The sequence below is a fragment of the Vanessa cardui genome, chromosome 9 (genome assembly GCF_905220365.1).
Source record: "Vanessa cardui chromosome 9, ilVanCard2.1, whole genome shotgun sequence".
Classification (NCBI taxonomy): Eukaryota; Metazoa; Arthropoda; class Insecta; order Lepidoptera; family Nymphalidae; genus Vanessa; species Vanessa cardui.
In genome coordinates, this window is record NC_061131.1 from 6,293,877 (window position 1) to 6,319,164 (window position 25,288).

General features: G+C 30.8%; 1 protein-coding gene across 7 annotated transcripts in view; it reads left to right on the forward strand.

Annotated features, from left to right (window-relative positions):
• The window catches only part of LOC124532248 (repetitive organellar protein-like), a 79,787-nt gene that overhangs the window by 26,013 nt on the left and 28,486 nt on the right, over positions 1 to 25,288 (forward strand). For all 7 annotated transcript variants that reach the window (XM_047107036.1, XM_047107029.1, XM_047107031.1 and 4 more), the window contains exons 2-5: positions 2,750 to 2,797; positions 20,878 to 21,062; positions 21,495 to 21,657; positions 24,364 to 24,456. In XM_047107036.1, the coding sequence (XP_046962992.1) occupies positions 2,750 to 2,797; positions 20,878 to 21,062; positions 21,495 to 21,657; positions 24,364 to 24,456 (489 nt within the window). The remainder of the gene's footprint in view (positions 1 to 2,749; positions 2,798 to 20,877; positions 21,063 to 21,494; positions 21,658 to 24,363; positions 24,457 to 25,288) is intronic.

Consider the following 25,288-nt stretch of genomic DNA (forward strand, 5'->3'; position numbering starts at 1 on the left):
ATCTGGGCTCCGTTTGTTGCGCGCGCGCACTCATGCGCTACGACGCGCCCTATCACATCAATCGCATATCGATGTTCAACCTTTGAATATGTAAATCAAGTCCATAAAGAGCTGAAAGCGGCACCATTAAGAAAGATTACACCGCAAATTGGTTTTACAGTGAAAAGTAATAGCATTGGCCATTTAAATAGACGAAATACTTAATCTAAGTTTAATTTATTCTCTCGGAATAATCTACTACTAAATGTATGATAAACAATAATTTTATATGCTCGGATAAAACATTTTTGTAAAGGTAAATTGAAGTTCTTTTGATTCGCTATTCTATAGGATTAAATTAGGCTACCAGCAATTGTTAATGTACCGAGAACCGGCAAGGAACTCAGTACATAGTTACTCTTTTTCAACAATAAACTTGTAGACTAAATATTATTATTGAGTCTTTCCAATAATAAGTATGGATATCGATTGATTACACACTGTTGTATATTTTTAATTATATACATATATCGAAGCATCAAAGTGTTTAATTAGGATTTCTTTTATCGTACTTGATGGCGACGTCTTTATAACGTATAGTACGACACAAATTAGATGTAGCATCGGCAAAATTCGTAAAACCGATTACTGCCTATTTATACAACCAATAGAAATAGTTTCCTATCGCGCCATTCGACGCTATTCGTCGCTATATATTCTCACGTCAGAGAAAACAAGTGCATATAATTCGGCGTGTCAAATTGACGAATATATTAACTCATATGATATTACAAGTTATTACGTTTGTGTAAAGATCACTTTAACATAAGAAATGTACGAAAAGTCATATTTGATGGAATATTAAAAGGAGAGATATTACGAACAGGAACGTCTAGTCTCGTAACGTCTGATAACGTGTTGATGCCTAACTCCTCGTTATATACATTAACATATTATAAAACACTATTCAAATGTTGTTTTCAAACACTTCGTTCGAGATAATGTTAATAATTCAAACCTGTCTCTCTACATTTGACCTTTACTGTTCACAATGTATTTTATTATAATTTACTCTGTACTTTTCTACATGTTCATGTTATACGAAACTTATGTATTTTCGGCTCTGACATTCAACTGTTTCGGTGTCAAGAGTTAAACGATGCCAAAGCCATTTGGCAAAGAGACCTACCTACCTGGCCGAACTTCTGTCCTATTTTAACCATTTAGCTCTTAAAAATAAATAAGTGAAATTTAAATAATATTCATTGATATTTACTTAGTTGATGCTTCATGGCCCAGAAGTTAGAACACGTGAATAGTATATATAGGATTTTGGATGAAATCCCACACAAACACCACTGATTTTTTTATATATGCTCATCTCGTGATAAGAGGCAATGAAAATTATCGTAAGGAAGCCTGCATATTGTGAATCTGCCATATGTCAATTCAACGAATTGCATTGGAACAGCGTGCTGGAATACTTCTAAAAGGTCTTCTGAAAAGGAAAGGAGCATTTAGCCCACTAGTTTGACATTGCAATATATAACTTATTTTGCTTAGCAAAATTTTGAAATGTTTTTGCTGATAATGTAACTATATTATATATCATTATTTTAAGTTTAAATAAAACAAACATTTATCGATAACCTTGTTTGTGATCAATGGAATTTATAAATAAATTATTCATAAAATAATCGTTTCAACCATATTCTACCGCGGTAATTATAAATTATTTATGTTAAGGTTCTACTGGATATGTCATTCCGACTTTAATTATCAATATGAAGTGTCTTATACATTTATTATAAAGGTGAACTTTATTTAATTATTTATTTAAAAGTATGTATTAGAATTTACATACATCATAGTAAATTAAACATACTCTATTTTCATTGCTCTATTTAGGTGTATGGCTGATAAAATATTCAAGTTTTATTCACGTATAAATTGCATAATGTATGAATTTAATTTATTCAATAAAATCGCATAACTACATAGTGTAAAACAAAGTCGCTTTCTCCTTCCCTATATCCCTATGTATCCTTAAATCTTTATAATGACAAAGGATTTTGATGCGGTTTTTTGTAATAAGTAGAGTGATTCGAAAAGAAGTTTTTTATATATAATACATAGACAAGCAAGCAAGCTGGTAATTTTCGAATTTTCCACTGTGTTATCATATAATTACAACCGTGCGAAGCCAGGGCGGGTCACTAGTATCATATAAATATATATCTACAATTTGTTACTAGATTTTTACATTGATATTATAAGTGTTTGTTGTAATAATTACGTTTGAGTATTCTCATCGGGAACTAGGCTTTCTCCGCAATTATTCTGTACACGTTAATTCAATATTTGTTGAGCACCGTTTGGAGTGACGTACGAAACGACTAACCTAAATCCTTCACCTTCACGGAAAACACTGTTACAATATCATTGAGGCTATAGCGCTTGTTATCGACGCCTTTGGATCGTTATTCTTTTTTTGTAGTTTTAGTTGAGTTCATAATTTGTGCGTAGTATTTTTATAGACAAAATAATTAGCATTTGTAATGCGATTTTGAAATATCGTACTTAAATTTTTCATGTTTGTTTTATTTTGTGTATTATGATACAATTTAATGAGTGTTAAAGTTTACGTTTTATCTTTTTAAAATAGAATAATTTTCAATCATGATAGTACAAGCTAGCGTACCGAGTGCTAGAATTATTGTTGTTGGTTTGTTATAAATATATATTTTATGCATTTGATTGTGATTTGCAGAGACCGTGATGATTGCGCCGACGTTCAAAGCGCGTTCGTCCTCGCCAGGTATTAGTTTGACGAAATATGTTGTTGTGTTTTCCTCTGAATGGCCCCCGAACATGTAGTCGACATAAATTTGCTTATAAATGACACGAATAACGTTATGTAAATAATATTGTCGAATAATACATTATCTAGTATTCATTTTACTAATTACAACATTAATTCCACAAACGATTCCACCTGTTGGGTTAAAACAATTGGAATGTCAATTTATTATGAAAATAAATATTTTAAACAACGAACGTAATTCATAAATGAAATATGGCGTTCTTTGGATTTCATTTCGTAAATTGCATACATTTACGTTTTTCAATTAACTTCATATAAAAGTACGTGGGTTATATCAGTAAAATGCTATATCAGAAAATAATTAAAACGCGATAAATTATAAGACCATATGAATGTACAGTAGGAAATGAAAATATCAAGTAATGTGCGAATGACAAAGACGACGTCATCACGACTATTTACATGATATAATTATTTGGCTTTAAGAGCAAATGATATGCATATTTTACAATTTAATTTCAAAGACGTTTTTATATATTTATATTTGTTTTTTTTTTAATATTTTAAATTAGTTTAATTTTAATGTATCCTGTTTCCTTTACTCGATCTTCAAGGTTTCTACTATAGCATATCTGAAATATACTTTTTATAAAAGAACCCGAATTGGCAAATAAAACAGAAATATGTTTTAGGATGAATTATAAGTGTTGCGTACTATATCGGAAATAAAGTTATGCTAAATAAATTGTAGTAGGTATTTGACCAGCTTGTTTCCGTTATATTACACCGGCGTTCTACTAATTGTAACTAATTGATTTGGAATGTCTGCATGTTTGAGAGTTTGTTTTGAAGTTTTGCGGTGATTTAACTTATTAACAGCATACTATGTTTGAACTTTCTACATATATTGGAAAATGTTCGTCCGACGCTGCAATGTAAGCTGGAAAATATTATTTCGCATACTTTCGTGAACACTAAATGGATTCATAACATTTTGCGAAACAAATTTACACACTATTTATTTACGAAGTAAATAAATCTTAGTTACTAACGCCATCTATTGGCCAACCTTAAAACAATTACGAATTAAAAAATAATACCAAAACGTGTCAATGTCCTCAAATAGAATTTATTTATTAATATAATTCCGTAAATAATTATAAAAGCTGACCTACACGAGTCTACATGAGTATCTCAATTTAGCAGCAATCATAACTTGAAAGGTCATAAAAAGGAGGGCCCCATAAAGAAAGCATTAGCATTTCTTCATGTTATTACGACGGGACTTTTACGATACGGCCTTCCTTCGTAGCTGGGTTAATCGAATGGAAAAGAATTTATCGGGAACATTTCACTCAAATAATAGATTTTATTCCTTCTGACCATATAATTTTATTTGTTCTCTACTGAATACGTCCTGCGTATTTTATTTGGTTTATTATTTGGCTAAAACGATGTAAGATTATTTCCAAAGGCAAAAGATTATTTATTCCGTAATTCCGACGCTCTTACGAATAATAAAAATTGCGTATGATATACATGTTTGAACAAATGTAATACCTATCCTTGTTTATAAAGAGAGTTACGTATTAAAATTGGTAATAAGAATCGGTATTATTATCATTATAGCTTATATTAAATAACTGAAGTATGATGCTTTCTACTGAAAGTGAACAATTACATGAAAATCATAACGTAACGGGTATTTTTGATACCAACCCGTTTCGACAATACAATAGACATTTTTTATATATCGAGGCATAACTTAACCCACATAAGTGGTAGTCAATTTTTAGTTCGTTCGTTTATATAAACCTTTGTTATGTCCTTTTGTTTGTTATATCCAATAACGGAATCTAACCGATATAAATAGATTTTGTATTATATATCACGGAAACCAAAATCGAGTTGAGAAAGTACAATGAATAAAGTTGTATAGAGAATTAATGCGATCAACAGCCACAGAATATTCGTAGTGTTTATAATTCATCTCGTGCTTTGCGGTTAACGGAAACATCGTAGTATCTGTCGAATAAAATTCTGCCTCACTTGTACCCAACGACTAGACTAGAAAGAGTGTTCAAGATGGGAAATTTCCAAAATTCATAAAATACACGAAGGGAAAACTTTGAATTTTTTTTTTTGAAAAATGAATGTAATTTCAATTTGCATAAAATAACGTTTAAAAGAACTAAAACTATAAAAGAGCTATTAAAAAGATATAACAATTTAGAATGCTGGTATACAGCGTGAAACAAAGTTGAAATAGCTGTTGCTTGTACATAGTTTAATAATGCAAGTCACGTAGAGTCATATTAAAAGTAACGTTCGAGTTAAACCCGCTATCGTAACGATAGTAGACCGCGGGTGGCCTTTCTAAGCTAATATTACGTCATACTGATAAAGCGTACCTACACTTCCTCTTCGCGAGGCAAATAGCGAATATACGTTTACGTAGCGTTGAGCTAGCTGATATTTTTTCAACTGATTTCATTTATTTCGTGTTTCTAACAATCACAGAGACAATTAAGCTTTATTTATTCGTATAGATGAAATTAAATTCGCTATTCATATATATTTGTAAAAATAAAACACCGGCCAAGAGCGAGTTGGACGTGCACGAAAGATTCCATACCTCCTCTATAAAAACCACGAATAACGTTTATTGCAAAAATTAAGTTTAAATCATAAGTCAAAATCATTTATAATATTTGTTTTATTTTATTATTTGTAAAGTTAATTTAAAACTAAAACTGCTGCCGTTGGTTAAATATTGGACAAAAACGATCAAAAAAAAAAAAAACGTATATTGTAACCCCATAAACGCTTATTTTATTCTGTTTGTTAGTATTTATTGTTAAAATGGTAACATAAATAGATAATCTGTGAAAATTTCAACTGTCACCGTTCATGAGATAAAGACTGGTGACAGACGTATGAGCAGCGAAGTCTCACTAATAGAGTCCCGTTTCACCCTTTGGTTAACCCTAAAAAAGATCATAATTACGATTCTGTGATATATCCTTACTATACTTTATATTTGATTTTGATGATTTTAGAGTTCATCTAAGTTTATTACTAGGTAATATTACGTACACGTTGATGAGTTCATAATATACAAATAAAAAATAAGAATGTTTACAAAATTCATTTAACAATAAAGATTAAAACTTTTTCGAAATCGTACTGCAGTCTGTAGAATACTAAAAGTTAATACTTTTTGCTATAGCAATATTTGTAAAGCTTTACAAATTTCCTCATAAATAAATATTTATAATATTAATAGTATACTATAAAGATTTTAGTATTTTTGCGGTTAAGCTGACTCACGGAGAATTTGATTTCGATCAAGTATATACCTACATATACAACTATTAGAGTATCATATTATAAAATATATTATAGTACCAAATACTTGACAGTCTTAAATATACACAATTTCAAGTAATTCTCTTTAATGAGGTTGTACTCATAAATATGTCAAAATATTGACATCACATAACGATTATGCAAATATATGTTTTTGAATAAGTGGATTTTGAAGCAGGATATTATGAACGACAAATAAAATAATGCAAAAGAAAAATCTCGATATATCGCTTGATAAATTTGAAGAATTATAAAGTCCAAAAAATTAACCTATTGTTAATAATTATAATTAATAATTATTTGGTGGGGATATATAGGGCTACCGCCAAACAACAGTACTTACTATTGTTACTTTTCAACAGGTATTTAATTTCTCACCTGACTATTTATATATGAACAAAATAATGTAATATTTTTGCTTTTTTCTCGTGAACAAGACATTCGTAGATAATGTCGGAATATCGAGCTTCAACGAACAAAAATAAAAAACATGGTAAATATCCCGAGTTCAATAACTTTAAAGATTATGTAATGTTTATGCGTACAAACCTAGATATCGCTAGTTCAAAGCATTTGCATACTTTGTAATTAATTATATAAATATATTATAACGACTGTTTCAATGTTATACTTCCGACATCACTGTCGATGTTCAATATCACTCACATCGTAAAATAAAAGCGGTGTCGTAAACTCTAATGCGCGAGACATTACATTCAAGGATTCGAGGTAGACAATTTTCAATATGTTGCTTAAAAATACACATTTGTTTACATTGGAATCTCATACGGTGTTCGTAAGCATTATTTACAAGTTTTCAAGTTGGATCCTACCCAATATTTTAGGCTCAAAATGGGAAAAAAACGGCTATTGAGCGAAAAAAAAAACCGTAAAGCTTTGTCTCTTCATATTCCTTTATGCTGCGAAATTAATGTCATGGCATTTTCAAAAATGACATAATGCGACAAATATGAAAAGTCACATCTATCCGTATAAAGATTTACTTTTGTGATGACTTTACTCGTCGATACATTATATTAATGAGGATAGATAATTCCACTCTCGAGGTCTTCTGACTACATTAAGTAGACGTATTGCAAAACAGATTCTAGTATTTATTTGATGGCATTTAAAACTTCAGGGCCATTTCCGGACATGACATAGCCGTCATAAATGTTCAATTACGTTACAACCAAACATTGCCCAAAAATACTCGAAAATACTGACACGGCGTTTCACTCATTCAAATATTACGATCGAATAGCCCGTCCGGGTAAAATAAGAGTTTTATTTATTTTACGATCGCAGTGACATCTACCGGAATAAATCTAAATACAAGAACCCAAAAACACTTTCTACATTTATTTTAGTAACAATTTCAATTTTATTTCTAAATAATTAGAAAAAAATCAAGTAGTAAGTAAAGTAAAGTAACAGCCTGTAAATTTCCCACTGCTGAGATAAGGCCTCCTCTTCCATTAAGGAGAGGGTTTGGAACGTATTCCACCACGCTGTTCCAATGCAGGTTGGTGGAATGCACATGTAGCAGAATTTCGATGAAATTAGACACATGCAGGTTTCCTCACGATGTTTTCCTTCGGCGCCGAGCACGAGATGAATTATAAACACAATTAAACAGATACATATAGTGGTGCTTGCCTGGGTTTTAACCCGCAATCATCGGTTAAGATGCACGCGTTCTAACCACTGGGCCTTCTCAGCCTATAAAAATTATATATAGCTTATAAAATTAAAAAAAAACAATGTGATTATAATTGTTAATTACGTAAATAACCAGTTTAAATCCAATATATAAATACATATTTACATAATAGTATAGATATTTTTTTTTTTATCTCAAAAATAAATTTTCGTGTGGAACATCGATATCGATTGGACAAACAACAGAGCTTAACAAACAAAAACCTTTTAGAGCAGCCTTAAAGAGAAAAAAAGCAACTATTCAATTTTGATACTTTTAAAGGTATTTTTTCTTGAAATAGAATATAACACATTATTTGAAAAATATATGTATTTAAAATATCAAAACTGGAGTATTATAAAAAATATCTATATTATAAATATATGTATAGGTACTTATAGAAAAAAAAATAGTGTTTACCTTTTATTTTAAGCTTCAAGTTGAAGCGAAATACACAGTAGCTTGCCTCTAGTTGAAAATGGAGTTCATCAACACGGCCCCATTATTATCGGGGGTAGAGATGTGACAATGTGCCTGGAGGGGGTTTCAAACCCCCCTTAAAAGTTGGCGTGCTCTCACCGCCGTATTACATTCTTAGATGTGTGTCATTATCTCCTTCCAATAATTATTTCTTGAATCCCCATTAGGTAGGTAATCCTTATAGTTAATCAAGGATATGTCATTGGCACTCATATAACTCACTTTAAAAATAAGATTATTTTTGTTTATTTACATACTAGTAAGCACCCGCGGCTTTACTCGCGTTTAAGGGTATTGGTTGTCATGAGTTAGGCAAAAAAGTAGCCTATGTCCTTTCTTGGGATTCAAGTTTGCTTCATACCAAATTTCTTCAAATTCGATTTCGCGGTTTGGTCGTGAAAGAGCAACAGACAGACAGAGTTACTTTCACATTTATAATATTAAGTATAGATTTTGCAATACGATACAATTTATATAAATAATGTCGATGGTTTATGGTACCCACACACCGGGTGATACATTTGATAAACTGCCAATCAATTTTATACAAAAAATGCAATGTATTCTCCAAAAACTAATTACTTATGGAGTATATTCGTAACCATACATTTGTTTTGGCAATTATAGATGTCAATGTCCATATTTTAATAAACATCAGAACCAAAATCTGTCACTGCGAAGGTTGGTTGCTACACACTGCGACGTATTTCGTCGGCAACTCGTTAGAATATTAATGCTACGTAATGTGTAATGAATATTTATCACAACTTTTTCCATTACGTACCTCAGATTTTCACCCGGAAAAATTACCTGCGCAAAAGATTGCTGATGAAAAATTTGGTGAAATCCATACCATAGATAATTGGAGAACTTTCATGTTGCTGCAATGCAATCTATATTTTTCAACGAGGTCCTCCTAAACGGTTTAATCGTTGATTTTTTTGAAACCAGTGGACTATACCCACCAAACGATAATAAGGTTATAAATCGATTCCGGTATGTGGCGTTTTTTTTCTCGCTGGAAAAACGCATTACGCACATTTACATGATGGAAAGTATGTGGCGATTTGACCAGATTATAAGTAATGCTTAAATAAGAACTAAAATAAAAATCAATAATGTTCTTATTTCTTAAGTAACGACCTTCGTGGTCGAGTAGATTGTTTGTATCGATGTAGAAAATTCATTTGTTTTCTATGTTGTCTTGGGTCTGGTTGTTTGTGGTACCGTCGTTACTTCTGATTTTCCATAACACAAGTGCTTTAGCTACTTACATTGGGATAAGAGTAATGTATCTTTGTAATGTTGTCCGATATTTTTTTATTTAAGTACGTTGTCGGAAGTGTGTAGCTTGTTACGTTTAGAGAACTATTTTTAAAAATTAATAATTTCACGGTTGCATAAAAGATTAGTACTACCTATACTTTTGCTAAGTGGTTTACTTATAGCGAAAAATATAAATATTAAATAAACACGTTAAAAAATTCCGATTAAAATATATAAGTTTTCAGGATATATAATTCTTGTTTAAATTCAACGTGTACATTTACAAATTGCTAACCAAACTACAAATAATGCAAGACAATTTACTGTTTTGTTACGTTATTTCTAAAACAGCGCTGACACATTTCGTTTTGAAAACATTGTAAATCTTTTCTATGTATGAACAAAAACATCAACGAAAAATTGAAACGGTTTAATTTTTCTGTTTTCAAAAAACTATTATGTACGAAAATATTTCATCGTTTTCAGTCATGTGGGAACGAAATACATCTGATTATGCAGAGAAGTCTGTCCTCTTTACAACGCACAAAAGGTCTATCTTCGTAAAAGCTCTTTTGTGTCGTTATTGTTTGTTTTGTTAGCCAAAAGCGATGTTATCAATAACGCCCCCTATTGTTCATAGTAACGTACATTCACTCAAATTAACGTAGTAACGTACAAATGGACATCGTTCATCTAGTAATTCGATATTATGACTGTCAATTATAATCGACGTATTGTATTGAATAACCAAAGGCTTAAATTAAGGGCAATAGCACTATATGCTGTAGAATACCGTATATACTAATGACGATTAGAAGACAAAAGCCGAGATGATCCAGTCGTTAGAACGTGTGCTAGTTTACGTTCGCGTTATGAGGGTTCAAACCCAGGCAAGGATCACAGCAAATTCATGTGCTTAATTTGTGTTTATAAATCATCTCGTGCTCGGCCGTGAAGAAACCTGCATGTGTCTAATTTCATAGAAATTCTGCCACATGTGCATTGGAACAGCGTGGTGAAATATGTTCCAAACTTTCTCTGCAAATGGAGAGGAGGCCTTAGCCCAGGAGTGGGAAATTTACAAGCTGTTGTTCTTGCTGTTGTTGATTAAAAGAGTAGTAGTAAAACGAATTATGGTTTTATAGAACCATTAAAGAGTCAATATACTAAATTGTTAATAATGTTTTACGACTTACGTTAGTCTATTATAAATAATTTGTACTTGTTAAGATATGTTTGGGCGAGTGACAACATGTAGCCAAGTGTGTGACCTTCGATAATTTGACCGAAGCGTCAACCATGGAGAGCTGAAAGTTTTATTGTCGTAGTCTCGTAGAAATATAATGAACACTCTTATATTATTCTACTGAACGTAATATTATGTCCGTAATTATGGAGTTTTATATGTTCAAAGGTTATTTACTGTTTGGTTACAAATCACGACACTAAATTATAAAATCATTGTTAGGATAAGAATTACTTACAAATTTATATGTCTGTGATTACACCGGCACTATACGCATTTTAAGAAACGTTTTGTTATAAAAACGATACTTTTATTTTTATATTTTTTAAGTCCCTATTTTATTCAAATTAGGGCATCTTGACTTCCTAAACAAATAACGTACATATAAGGTTCGTGTGAATATTTCATGACCTATTACATATGTAAGTATACATAAAAATATTATGATACAATAAATTATACATCATTATTTAATTTTGTTTGGATTAATTGCACTCAACAACTGCTTATAAAATTGAATAAGTATTAAATAGTAAGATATGGTTAATTTAAATAGTTTACATATTTAACAAAAAATATGAAAACGTAGTAAAAAGTAGAGCGTTCCAAATATATAGAGATATTTTTTTAGTATTTTTCTGTATTTTTCAGAGGCACCGAATTCAGATGATATCAGTGAACAGCGGTGATAAAAATAGCTAACATATGCTCGTTTAACGCCAGATGCCCTGTGACCTTATACAGTGTCCCGTTTATATACGTTTCATATATGTTACAATTCTCCGCTGAATCGCAAAAAGGAGACGAAAAATACTTATTAAGTGAACATTTTGAGTTTTAATTTTCGTTTTATAGTTATCAAATCAAATATGTAAATAAATTAAAATCTTACTTAAAAAATTAGCTAATTGAAAACTTAATATTTCATTAAAAATATCACAGTTTTCTAAAACTTAATTAAGAATAAGCATTGCTTTGAAGATCTTTAGGTATGGATTTCAGGGGAAATTAATATTACAACTAAAGTCCAAAATATCAACCAACCAACCAAGCTAAGCACAAAACGCTAGATCGACGTCAATACACGTTCCACTGACGGAATGAATGAATGACATTGAACTGTCCTGTCACAGCATAACTCAACTACGGTTAACAGTCAATCCTTATTGTTCTTAAGAATTTAATTAATAACATAATATGATCCGTGTTAAAAAATATATGTAGAAAATCTATTATTATAGAGTGTTAAATTTGGAACGATTATTTATACGAATAAAATTAATTATAATAAATATAAATAATATCATATCTTTTCTTCGTCAAAACCTGATATGTCATTGACTACTACTGATAATTAATAAAGTATAAGATGTTATGTAAATCCGTCGATTATATTGGTACATTTGGTTGCAAATCTGAAAAAATACTTTACAGCTTTTATATGAGAGAAAAATAATTGCTTAATTTTAGTCGTTCATCACAACAAATAATTAATCCTCAATGATTGATTTAAATAACAATTGAAATGCCAATTAATTCACAAAAAAACTATATTTATATGAGTCAAAAGTTTATTAACATTAATGAAACGATCTTTTTAATTAATACACGGACTATACGGTACAAATCTCTTTAACCATAACCATTAATAAATACCTTCAAAAAGTTTTAAATATTTTTATTTGTAAGCTAATAATGTAATTATTAAGTGTGTAATGATTCCAACCTACCCATACAGATATAGTTTCAGTGATTCAATCTTCAATTAAACCGGAACTACAATACTAAGGATTACTGTTTAGCGGTAGAATAAGTGATGCTTCGGGGTAGCCTTCGATATTATTCATGTTTCCAATTGACTACAATAATCAGTGAACATTTGAAGTTGCACGATTGCATTCAATAATTCAAAATTAACAATTTTCGGTATCAATAGGTCCGACTAGTTAATTATTCATTGCCGTTAAATTTGAGACCGACCGTTGTAGTCAATATTGCCGGGATTGTTTGCCTCTGCATTCTCATAACGGTAATGAAACTGGACGTCGATTACATTTCATTTCCGATTATAACAATAATATGTTAACCAACATACATATAACTACGTACGATGAAAAAATAATGAGCAATTTTTTTTTTAAATTGTAGTTATCGTATTTATTGATACGACACAATTATTCATAATTTATAACGGATCGTAATTGTCTTTTAAAATTGTAAAAAGATCCTTACTGAAGATACCTTACCGTGTTTGTTGACTACATTATGTTATAATCTCCTTAGCCGATCGGAAAAACACGTTCCAGAACGAACTTAATACACGCTTTTAATAAAGGAATCTGGGAAAACATTGAGCTTCCATCGGTACACTTTTTCAACACACGCTAATGAGTCTTTTTAATGAATGAGATTTTTGCTAAGCCGAACTATGTTTATTCATGAATTATTTGGTATAAATTCCATAGTAAGATCGTTGCTGTCTAATCCAGCTAAGAATAAGTCTCAAACTTATTTAAATTTATGTTTTCTTTTTGAGTATTGAAACTTACGTATAGACTTGATATAGTGACGATTAATCAATTTTTTTCAATACGTTTTAATATATCTAAAATTAAATCATAAGAATAAAGTCACACATGCGTAGCGGACGCGCAGACGATGTTGCGCAATGAACCAAATTTGATGTGTGCGTGTGTGTGTGAACGAACCCGTAGTCATTAAGAGAACGGCGATATAAATAGATGTAGCTATTTTAGACAGATGTGTGTCAACGGGAAAGATAATTTAACTGATCATTTTATGAAATCACGTCTATAATAAAATAATCATTAGTATCTACGTTTAAATTTATATTGACAGGACACATTATCTCTCAACATAGATTTAATGTAATAGCCTATATCATTACATAGTACAAAAAAGTCGCTTACCGCTGTCTGTCCCAATGTATGCTTGGATCTTTCAAATTACGCAACGGATTTTGATGCGATTTTTTAGGGTTAGCGAGAGAGAGCGATTCAAGAGGAAGGTTTTTGTATATAAATACATGAACAATATAGTAATGAAACAACAAAAATTCTGTAGTGTATTTAGTATCAGCACTCGTACGAAGCCTAGGCTAGTTGCCTATAATATTTATAGGCTATTAAACTAAATAATAATGCAAATATAAACTTGAATTCTTCTAAAAGACTCTTTTTAATGTAATAGTATTTATGTAAATGTAATAATTCAATTAAAGTAACAGCCTGTATACATGGCATTACTAGCTTATTCATCCAGGATACAAAATAACATATGTAATATATTTGCCAAGAGTTGGAAGTAAATCACACAACGGTGATCTGTATATTACGTAAAAATAAGTTGCGTGGGTCAGCTAACAAATAAAAAAAGAAAAATATTATATAAAATAAATCACGAAAACACGCAACAAGAGTAATACAGAGGTCATAACACCTCAATGCTTTGGCACTTTGACAAGTTGGATATTATTGGCAGAAGGTGTTAGCGAAAACAGGAAACGGTTCTATTTGGGTAAACGTTACGAAAATACAAACTTATAAATAAACAATTCGTAACTTTATTATGTAATTGTAATGTTTTATTATTGTTTGTTACAGGTAAGCAAAGCTTCACAGACGAAAGTACGGTAGAGTATTTCAAATATCTTCAGTCAAAACATGTGATTTATTTCTTGCAGTTTTACTTAAAGCCAAGATTGCTTTTTGATTCATGCAAACATGTATGAATCGTAATATGAGGTTGTAAGTTTAAATCACGGTGTTATTAAAGTGTTAAATTTATGTTAATAATTCATATGTTACTCGGCGGTAAAGGAAAATATCGGTGGGAAATCTGCTTGTCTTGAAAGAAATTGAAACATGTAAATCAGTTACTACGCAGAGGAGCAACGTGATAGATTACCGTATCCTTCTTAACAGAAGGCACATCACGGGCAAATTTATGGTCGTTAGTAACTGAATATGAAAATAAGTATATTCATTATGTGTTGAAGAATGTTAAAATAAATCTGTCAAAATTATATAAGGTTACACGTTTACGATATAGTACGATGATATTTTATAATAAATTAAATGAAATGTAGTGAAAGTTTTGTTGAATATTCTAATCATAATTTTTATTTATCGATTAAGATTATAATATAGTACAAACAAAATAAGTAAATAAATCAAAACGGGACCAGACGGAATGCAGGTCTGAAGTAAATACTATAAAAATATATCCGAACGAATTGATGTCACCCTACTTTTTTGTAGTCGGTTAATTTGAATAAATAAGCATTTAAATTCTCAACAATGGTAACAGATAGAGGTACATTTTATAGATTATAAATAATCTAATTAATCCCAAAACAAATAAACTTCACAAATAAATAATAATCACTTGATGCTAAAATGCTTATTTTGAAACTATTCAAAGATTACATAAATTATAACTTCCGAATCCTTTTAGTTTATTTTTCAAAGGAATGAAAGTTATGATTTAAACGAGTCAATGTTTAATGAAATAAGTTTTAAACTGCTTCAAATTTACTTTAATTCTCTTCTGAAACGTCCGCAGTTAATTCAATGAAAAATACGTCTGTAAAAATTCTTATACTTAACAACTTTGAATAGCAAGAGACCAAGTTTTAATGAATGAAAAGAGGGCCAAGTGATTGTACCAATTTCTCTCGACGAGATAAAAATAACGTTTTTATAAGTGCTACATTAATGTGTATTTACTTATTTTTCAGAGAGTTTACTTTTTTTTGTTTATTCCCTGATTACGCAATTTATTAAAAGTAGAAATAAAGCTAACGCAGTACGAAAATAAACTGATGTTTTCCCACTGGAAAAATCCCTTAGTAGAGAGTTTGAAACTTATTCAAACATTCTGGTTAATTGCTGTTTTTGGATCTCATAATTATGCAGACTTGATCATGATATTGTTCTTCAAATAAATCATCAATTACGAATCATCATTTACGAATATTTATAACTTAGCAAAATCCGAAAATACTATTTTCACTCGTATATTAATCCAAAATCTTATTAACACTCGTAAACTTAATATAGCATTGAAAACTACAATTACTCGTACCACCAACGAAAAAGAAATAAGCAGTATAACTGTTCTCAAGAAATATGTTTTACAAGGCATGCAATTAGCCATAAGCTAATTGAATATCGGAATTTGATGATGAAGATTTGTAATCCTCACCGATTTCAACGGAGACTAACCAACTTAACAAATATATATAGGCAGTAGATTCAATTACAGTCAGTAAAACATACTTTTACTGTATTTGATACAAAAATTAATCACCAATATGCTTATTTTAACAAAAAATATATCGTCTTTTCCAGACATTTCGATACCTGGCGACCTATATGATAGCGGTTTATGACCACATTTGTGGTTTTAGCTAATTACTGTGATAAAATCCGACACGAAATACAAATCTTTGAATAAAATAAAGAAAATTTTGAAACAACCAATTTGATGCGAGCTACGTATACGTTACCTGAACATATAAATGGCGTGACTTGTAAAAATGATAATGAAAATTTATGTAAAAAAGTGATGTACATGCTACTTAATGAGACCATTTAAGCCATATTTCTAAGTCATACGAGTGCTTCATTGGTCTTGTAGTAGTTATTTATGCTACAGATCTAGAGGTTTCAGACATTCACTTGTTTTTTTGTAAATCTCATTAGTACCTCGAAACCAGAAATTGGCACTCCGTACTTCGCAGGCATGTAAAGCTATATATATTGCGTTTGATCTCTTCGTTCGTGTTGGATACGTGTCCCTTCGATTCCGCTTATGAGAGTATGGAAACGGAGTGTGTTTACGCATATATTTATACGCCAATATTGCGCAGATGTTAGTGATTGAGATTGACGAATGTAACCGCTTTGGTTGGATTGTCAAAGAGGACATTAAAAAAAAGAACTTGATCCAAGGTCGAAATAATGACTTATCATTATCATTAACAAGCTGTACCTTTATTGTAGAAATTATTTATTCAGGTGTTACTATTTCGAATACGTAATATTTGTCTTTAACGCGAGTCTTGTGAAATAAAGAAAATTAAATGTACTCGTATATATGTAATATAAGAGTATATACAGAAATATTAGATATCATTATATTATTGTACGATATTGTTGATAGAAAGCGCCAGAACATGAGCTTATTAACTAATTCATGTTCTGAATTCTTAGATTATTATGTTATTCATTTATAATACTAAAACAAGCATACACATCTAACTCGTTGCGTTGAAGGTATAGGAGAGATATTGCTTATTTGCAACTATGTATATACCGCGTATCTTAATTAGGCACCTTTATGCATATGTCATATATGACAAAAAACTTATAGTGTTAAATTATATAGAGTAACATAAAACAGACTATAAAACGCTCAGAATAATTTCTCCAAAAAATAATTGTACCCTTCGGTTTCTATTTACGTTACATATTCTTAACAACAATTTATACAAATGATGAAATAGTTTACATAATATCTGTATAGCTTTATATATTAGTTGAACTTTATTGTTATATATTTGTATTTAGATTCACAGCATAGCGTTATAGTAGCCGATAATCTTCTTCAATAAACGGGCTATATAAAGCAGTGAGATTTTTGCAAATTGGACTCGTAGTTCCTGAGATTAGCTCGTTCAACCGTAAATGATATAGATGTTTCGAAGTATAATGTACTTTTGTTCTTTATTAAGAAATAGGCAACTTACCCGCGCCTCAACTCATTTGTTTTAGTTTAGAGTTCTCCAACTTGTGTTTACCTGGTTATCTATAACCATTAGAAGATACATTTTTATGTACCTTAAACACATATTGTATGGAAAATCATTGAATGTATAATTTATGTCATTCGTATAAAAAATATTTAAGATATAACAGAAGCACAGAAGCACTTCACATACAAAGTTATTGTTAGTTTATATTTTTATTTAACTGTACTTTTTTGTCAAACGTGCAATTGTATGTGTCTTATCTTTGTCAGTAGCAAATTAATTAATTTCTTTAACGCTGTAGGACAACAAAAACATAAATAAATATTTATTGCAAATATTTCTGAACTTAATTATGACAAAGTTGTAAAAACGTTTGCAACATAGCTTCGTTTGATTGCTATCCCAATATTGTAGGCGAAATATTAAAATGAAAATAATATTCTGAATATATATCATTATGCCCTATAAGATTGTTAGTAAGTAACCTGTAAACTGCTCATAGCAAAGCTAAGGCTTCCTTTTCCTTTTGAGGGGAAGGTTTGAATCTTATTCCAATATATGTGTGTGTGATGTGACAGAATTTCATTGAAATTATATACATGCAGCTTTCCTCGCGACTTTTACCTTCACTGCAATGGAATGAATTATACACACAAAATTAAGCATATGAATTCAATGGTACCTTTCTGGGTTTGAACCAGCAATCATTGGTGGCATTACTCTCTTTTTCTCCCGATATTTTCCTTTACCGCTGACAAAATCGTTCTTTATTTAAATTGGTAAAAAGACTGGTAAATCGGAACCATTTCTTCTATTATCAATAATTCACCAATCTTGGGAACTAAGACTTTATCTTTCTTACTAAACGCTTAAAACGAATTAACCTGAAAGTTATAAGTATATATTCACTTGTAAACTAAGTTGTTTGCTTTCAACACAAATTATAAAAGTAAACGGATACATATGTATATGAGAAATACTATTCCTCAATAAGAATACTGTCTAGTCTAAAGGGCCATTCAAGAAAAAGTTCCGTTGCACGTGATCTCCACAATCACGTGTATATATTTGTATGTAGAGTTAAATAGGACCTTCTTGTAGTTGCGACAACTTTGGCATAAAAGCCAACAAGCAAAGTTTCATTCGCATAGCGAGTTAACAAGGCGCGCGTTCGTTTTTGTGACGAGAATCCTAAATGTACATGACTGTAGCCCGAGAAGAAAGTTAGATAACACTACGGTTCGCCGGTTGGTTAATAAAATAAGTAAAAAAGTTGAATTCCTATTATTTAGCGCAGAACTTCAGCGTACTTTTTTTAAATGAATTTGTAACTACAACACTCATGCTATGGAAAGCACGTTATGCCGTTGGTTCCAATCCCGAACTGTCTCCTATTTAAATAAGTAAGGTAATAGAGAGTGCTTATATGAATTCACACATTCGTATATAATATATCCTGCTTAATTGACTTTATTTTATTGAGAACTACGAGCGAAATCGGTCAGGTCAGAATCACAATCACACAATAAACAAATATACTAAGATCGCTGACAAATAAACGTAAAAGTATAATAAATGAATATAATAAGACTAAGCAGAAATAATATGATAGAAAAAGGTCGTTGAATAATAAGATTTACATTGTAAATATTTATTTACTCTCGGAGATTTCATCTTCCGCAAGCCAATAACGACCGGTAGATTAGATTGGGGTATTAATCTCATCGCAACAGATTTATTGATAGACATTTTTTTAACGTTTAAGACAAACGCATAATAAAATTGACGTGTTAATAATCATTCCTATCAAAATCTATATTTGTGAAAGCGACTTGTTTTAAAATGTCATTGAATCCAATTCAAGTCAAATTAAACCAAAACGAAAAGCAATAAAAAACTAAATTCGAAATATTTCCCAACGATCTTAAAACAATATCAATTAACGCGACTACTTTTAGCATTCGCGCGCTTTTATTTCTGAATGTTTACAAATCTCCATATTGATTAACCACGTACATTGCAGAGCACTTAAAGTCACTCGTATGGATCCGGGCAAGGCTTTCTCAATTTCGCCCTAATTGAAATCGCTTTGGCTCACTTTTAATTTATTTACGTTTCCCTTTGATGCCGGCGTGCGAATCCATACAATTTAATAAATAATCAATTATCTCGATCTGATTTAATCCCCAGCGACCGTGGCATATTTTATGAGATAAATACGTTTTGTATTCTTTTATTAGAAATGTACGTGATATTTAATTCTGGTCATCCTTGCGACTCGAATCGCAAGCTTAGCCTGATTTCCTAGAAGGTTTTATGAGTATTTGTAATAATATCAGGCCTATTAAAAGCATGCTAGTTTAATTTTCAAACAACATCATATTATTAAAACAAGAATATTTTAATTACGAACAATTAACAAATTGGAACTTGCATAGTAAAACAATAGATTTTAGAGATCGAGGTCATTATTATCTCAAATAAAGGTGAAGAACAATATTACGCAGTCGAATATCGAGATGATAGCGAGTCTCAAATCACTTGACCTGCTTTTTATGATTGATTAAACACTCAAACTAATTTGATATTAGCAAAGGTAAATATTTATCGATTAGAATTGAAATGCGATCACCCAACAGTCTATATTATGTAGATAGGGTGTGTCCGCTAACCCAATTTGTTCAAAACGACCGAATAAACACACGTCGATTGTCCGTTTTAGGAAGATTTATAGCGAGATCGTAAAATGCAGTACTCTGTGTGAAAATGCCCAAATTGAATGGAGTAGGTATAACTCAACCTTCGAATTTACTCGTAGTTTTATTTGCTCACATATTGTTTCCTAACTGTAGCAAGTAATTTTATTCAACTGGGATAGTAATCATTTATCCGCTTTGTATTGTGGTCTTTCGTTTTTTTTTTAAGAGACAGAATGGTAATGGTGTTTATTTTAACAGCTTCATCGAACATTTTATTTAATAACAATCAAAATGTGTTTTTTTTTTCAAAAATACAATAATAAGTGCGGAGGAAATTTATATCTTTAAGATTATTTTATTTTGAGTGTTGTTACTTTTTTTAAATAAGGTATTCGTTTCAATTCTTCAATATAGAAATTTATTAAAAAAAAAAATATATGTTACGAGTATTCATTACATTAAAAATATCGGTTTCAAATACTCTTACTGTACTTAGTTTTTTTTAATAGGTATGTATAACGAAATTATTTATTTTAGCCATTTGGCGGCCCGGGGCGCCAGCGGGGGGCGTAACGCCAAGCGCGGAAAGCCCTAGCGCACCACCGCCACCGCCGCCGCCCGTATGGTCACCGAGCAGTAACACCACATCACCACAGACACCGAGGAAAACCTTCCGTCCCGTTCATTTCGAAGACACGCCACCACCTAGACGAAAGTTTGGTGTAAGTTCTATATTTTCTAAGACTGTCAGTTCCACACTGTATTATTGAGATTACGTATCTATAATCAAAATCAGCATTTATTTTAAATACTGTCTTCCAATCATGACAATTTTTTTAGAGCATCTGGTTAATACTCTCACCTAGGTATTTGTAAATTGGTCAGAACATTATGGCTATGTAAATATGAACTGTTCACTCACCTCAGTCAATATATTGATTAAACCAATGACTAATGTAATTAATTAATATTATATGAAAGCTGTGACTAGTTAAAGCAAAGCTATATAGATTTTGACTGGCTCGCTGTTACAAATATTGACCGGTTCCATTTATCACTAGTAAAACAGTATCAGCAAAATATTCGCTTACTTTACAAGACCCATTTACTATAGAATAATAATTAAAATATAAGATATAAATGTATAATTTCAGAGTTCTGATCAGAACGGTTGCACTAGCGGTTCAGAAAGCGAAGGTCGTCTTCGTACCTCGTTAAGCGCACCGGTTACTGGACTGAATACCTTGGGATCTCCCAGCACCAGTCGTCTGCCGAGAGCTCAGAACCCAACCGTGACTCTGTTGCAGAAAGCACGTGGTAATGTATATCATAATATCCTATTTTCCTTTTCATTATCATAACATAGTAAAACAAAGTCGCTCACCGCTATATGTCCCTATTTATGCTTAGATCTTTGAAATTTTGCAACGAATTTCGATGCGTTTTTTTTTAATAGGTAAAGTGATTCGAGAGGTAGGTTTTATATAACAATATACTGACAATATAGTAAAGTAGCAAGTAAAACTCTGTAGTATATCTGGAATCTGGGGAGGGCCCTAGTTTCTTATATAAATGAAAATATATTATAATATTACGTCCTATGTACGGAACAGTACTGACTAGTTATGTCTTCTTGTATAGTAGGTAAGGTTGTCATCTTAGGTTCGATTCTAATTCCTCATGGTACGGTCATGCCCATAAACGTAATATACTGTCGTAAAGTATATTATCGTTTTTATGTTCATACTTACGTAACATAAAATATTGAGTTGGAGTGATAAAATACATGTTTCTGTAATATCCAGATTAATACTCAGATTTTGTAAATTGAGGCATATACATATTTTTTTGAATTATAAAATTATAATCTCTCTGAATCTTGTAAATAAAAAACTAGTAAAGTTAAAACATGTTTTAAACATAAAAAACATTATTGGCTATCCAAATATATTTTTTTAACTTAAGAGTGATAACTGTATTATTTTCAATAGTTGATCTACACAAACCATTAATCATTTCAACGATAAATTGACTAAATATATACTTCATTGTGTAAACATAAAAATATTTTAAAATTTTACTTATAAACAACGAAAGACTCACATAATAAAACTGTATTAAATACTCCTTATTATTCTCTGAGGATAATTATCTTAATGTAATTCACAGCATTGCAATTCAAGACCGGTCGCTGGTTAGGTTGCGTTACGCATACAAAGTTACACTCATAATATTTGTCATAGTAATACATAATAAATAAATAATAAACTGTCTTAATAAGTTTCGGTCTTATGAAGTTTCATGATTATTATTTCTTTATTAAAAATAGTGAGGCAGATTGGGCTATCTGATGGTAAGTGGCCAGCACCCCTCATAGACATCGACACTGTTAGAAATATTTGTTAGCTGTGCCCGCGTCTTTATTGTTGTAGCCTAAGTTACTCCTTATTACACCAGCTTTCTGAAAATATAAGTCCCGTCAAAACCGTCTAGCCATATATAAGAATGCGTAAGAAATAATAAGTTTATATGGGTAATTAAATAATAGCAATATAAATCAATACATTTTAAGGTAGTAGGTAGGAGGTATATTTAACACTATCTCTACATTAGTGTACAATACATATAGTATACAAAATTAAACTTTGTAAAATATGTAAATGTTTAAAATGTTCTATGTATTTAGTTAAAATATTTGATTTTTTCCGTCAAAAAATGCTATAGATCTATTCTATTTCGTAACGAGTTTCGATAAATTTATGAACCAAGAACTTCCATAATTTATTCACGTCCATACTGTTAAAACAAGGGTTAATTGCCGTCAAAGTTTTCTAAATAGTCCACGAGTTTCCCTTTCATTATAAATTACGGAATGCTGATAACTGTGTCCCCCGTAGCAAATTACTGACACTTGATAACTCGTTCTATTGCGATGTAAATATTTTGCGAATGTGACAAATTGTTTACCTGCTAATTGCTTCGAATCGTCATCCCTAATCCTGTCTACAGTAATCTCAAATTTGTATCCCTTTGAATTTAATAACGTTAATTAATAATACGCGAAACTCCGGCCTAGTTAGCTGGTATTCATTTTAAATTAAATAAATAATTTGTGTTTGAAAATTGTTGATAATTTTTCACTTAATTATGTGGTATATAAATTCGTTAAAATTATTATTTCAATGTTATAATTTATTTACTACAATTAATAAATTAAACGTTCATGGGTGAATTTGTTTGGTTTGTTTCACGCAAAAACTACAAACTTGATTGATATAAAATTATCATATTATTTCAGGCCAATTATAAGCTTATATAGTATTGGAAAACGATGCATGTTTTCGAAATACAGCTTTATATATTGATAACGTGTAGTTCAGGTGCATAATAAGTACCGCAAAATTTTGATTAGAGATTTTTACATCTGTAAAAGATCTACAGAAAAATCGGCAACATATCATATATGATATGAATACCTAAATATAAACATTATTTACTTTAAAAAAGGGTGTATAAATTAACTATTTTATTCATGATATTTTCATTTAAATGCATATTTACCTTCATATAACTTATTTATATCGGGCGAAAGGTCATTTAGGTAGCTGTCAATTATTGAACGACGTATTCAATATTGTATCGAAGATGGAAAAAATGTCGGGACCGTAGCGTTTTACTATGACCGAAGCGATACCTGACGAGGGTCCGGCAGTTTTATTAAAGTTTAATAGGGTGTCACAATGCCGTTGAGGAGCCGGTGCTACGGTCGGTCTGAGATAACTATTATCTAATTGGATTTTCTGTTAGAGCAGGCGCTTGTTACGTATAGCGAGGTGTATCATAAATAACCTTCAACCAGATTGTTTCAGATAAGGCTTACAGCTATTTTCCAATTTTCATTTTCATATTATTTATATACAAATATATTGTTACTTCTGACAATTATCAGATTTGAAACCATACACAACGAACTATCATGTAACTGAAAGTATATATAAAAACATATTTCTTTTATTTTTCCAGAAGGTCAAATCTCTCGTGGACCGAGCAATTACTCACAGGAGAGAGATCCCCGCCTTCCGCGTGACCGACCATCGCCTCCCAAAGGTGACCCAGGTAAATATATCAATACAAGAATTATTAGCAATCTTTTGATATTTATAGAATTATTAAAAATACCTTTACTGACTTTATAAAGTCTGATATTAATTTATTAATATAATATGCAAAAAATTGTTCACAGCCTTGATCTTAAAATTATTAAATAACTAGAAACATCAATCATCATCTTTTTAACGTATTTATTAATGACATCACAACATGTTTTTACCACTCCAACTACTACTTATTTGCCGATGATCTTAAATTAATGAAACCAATATTTGCAAACGATGATGTAAATAAATTGCAAGAAGATATCAATAGATTGGAGATTTGGTGTAGGGATAACAATATGAGTCTTAATATAAAAAAATGTCACTGTATACAATTTACCCGAAATAAAAAAGCTGAGCCGAATAAATATTACATCAACAAACAACAAATCTCACTATTGCACTGTGTACGAGACCTTGGAGTTACTTTAGACTCAAAGCTGAGATACGACACACATATATTTAATATTGTATCTAAGGGATTTAAAATTCTTGGTTTTATACTCCGCAGGACTTCAAGAACAATTCTACCAAAATCAAAATATTCATGACCCTGGTTCTTCCCATACTCGAATATAATAGCACTATATGGAATCCTCAATATAATATCCACATCAATAGATTAGAAAAAGTACAAAAACGCTTTCTACACCATCTATCTTTCAAAGATTTACAGGCCAAAAAACATCAAAAGTTACAACGATAGACTTAAATTTTATCACATGACCTCTTTTACAACTCGAAGAATTATTATAGATCTTACAGTTCTACACAAAATTATACATGGGGTGATT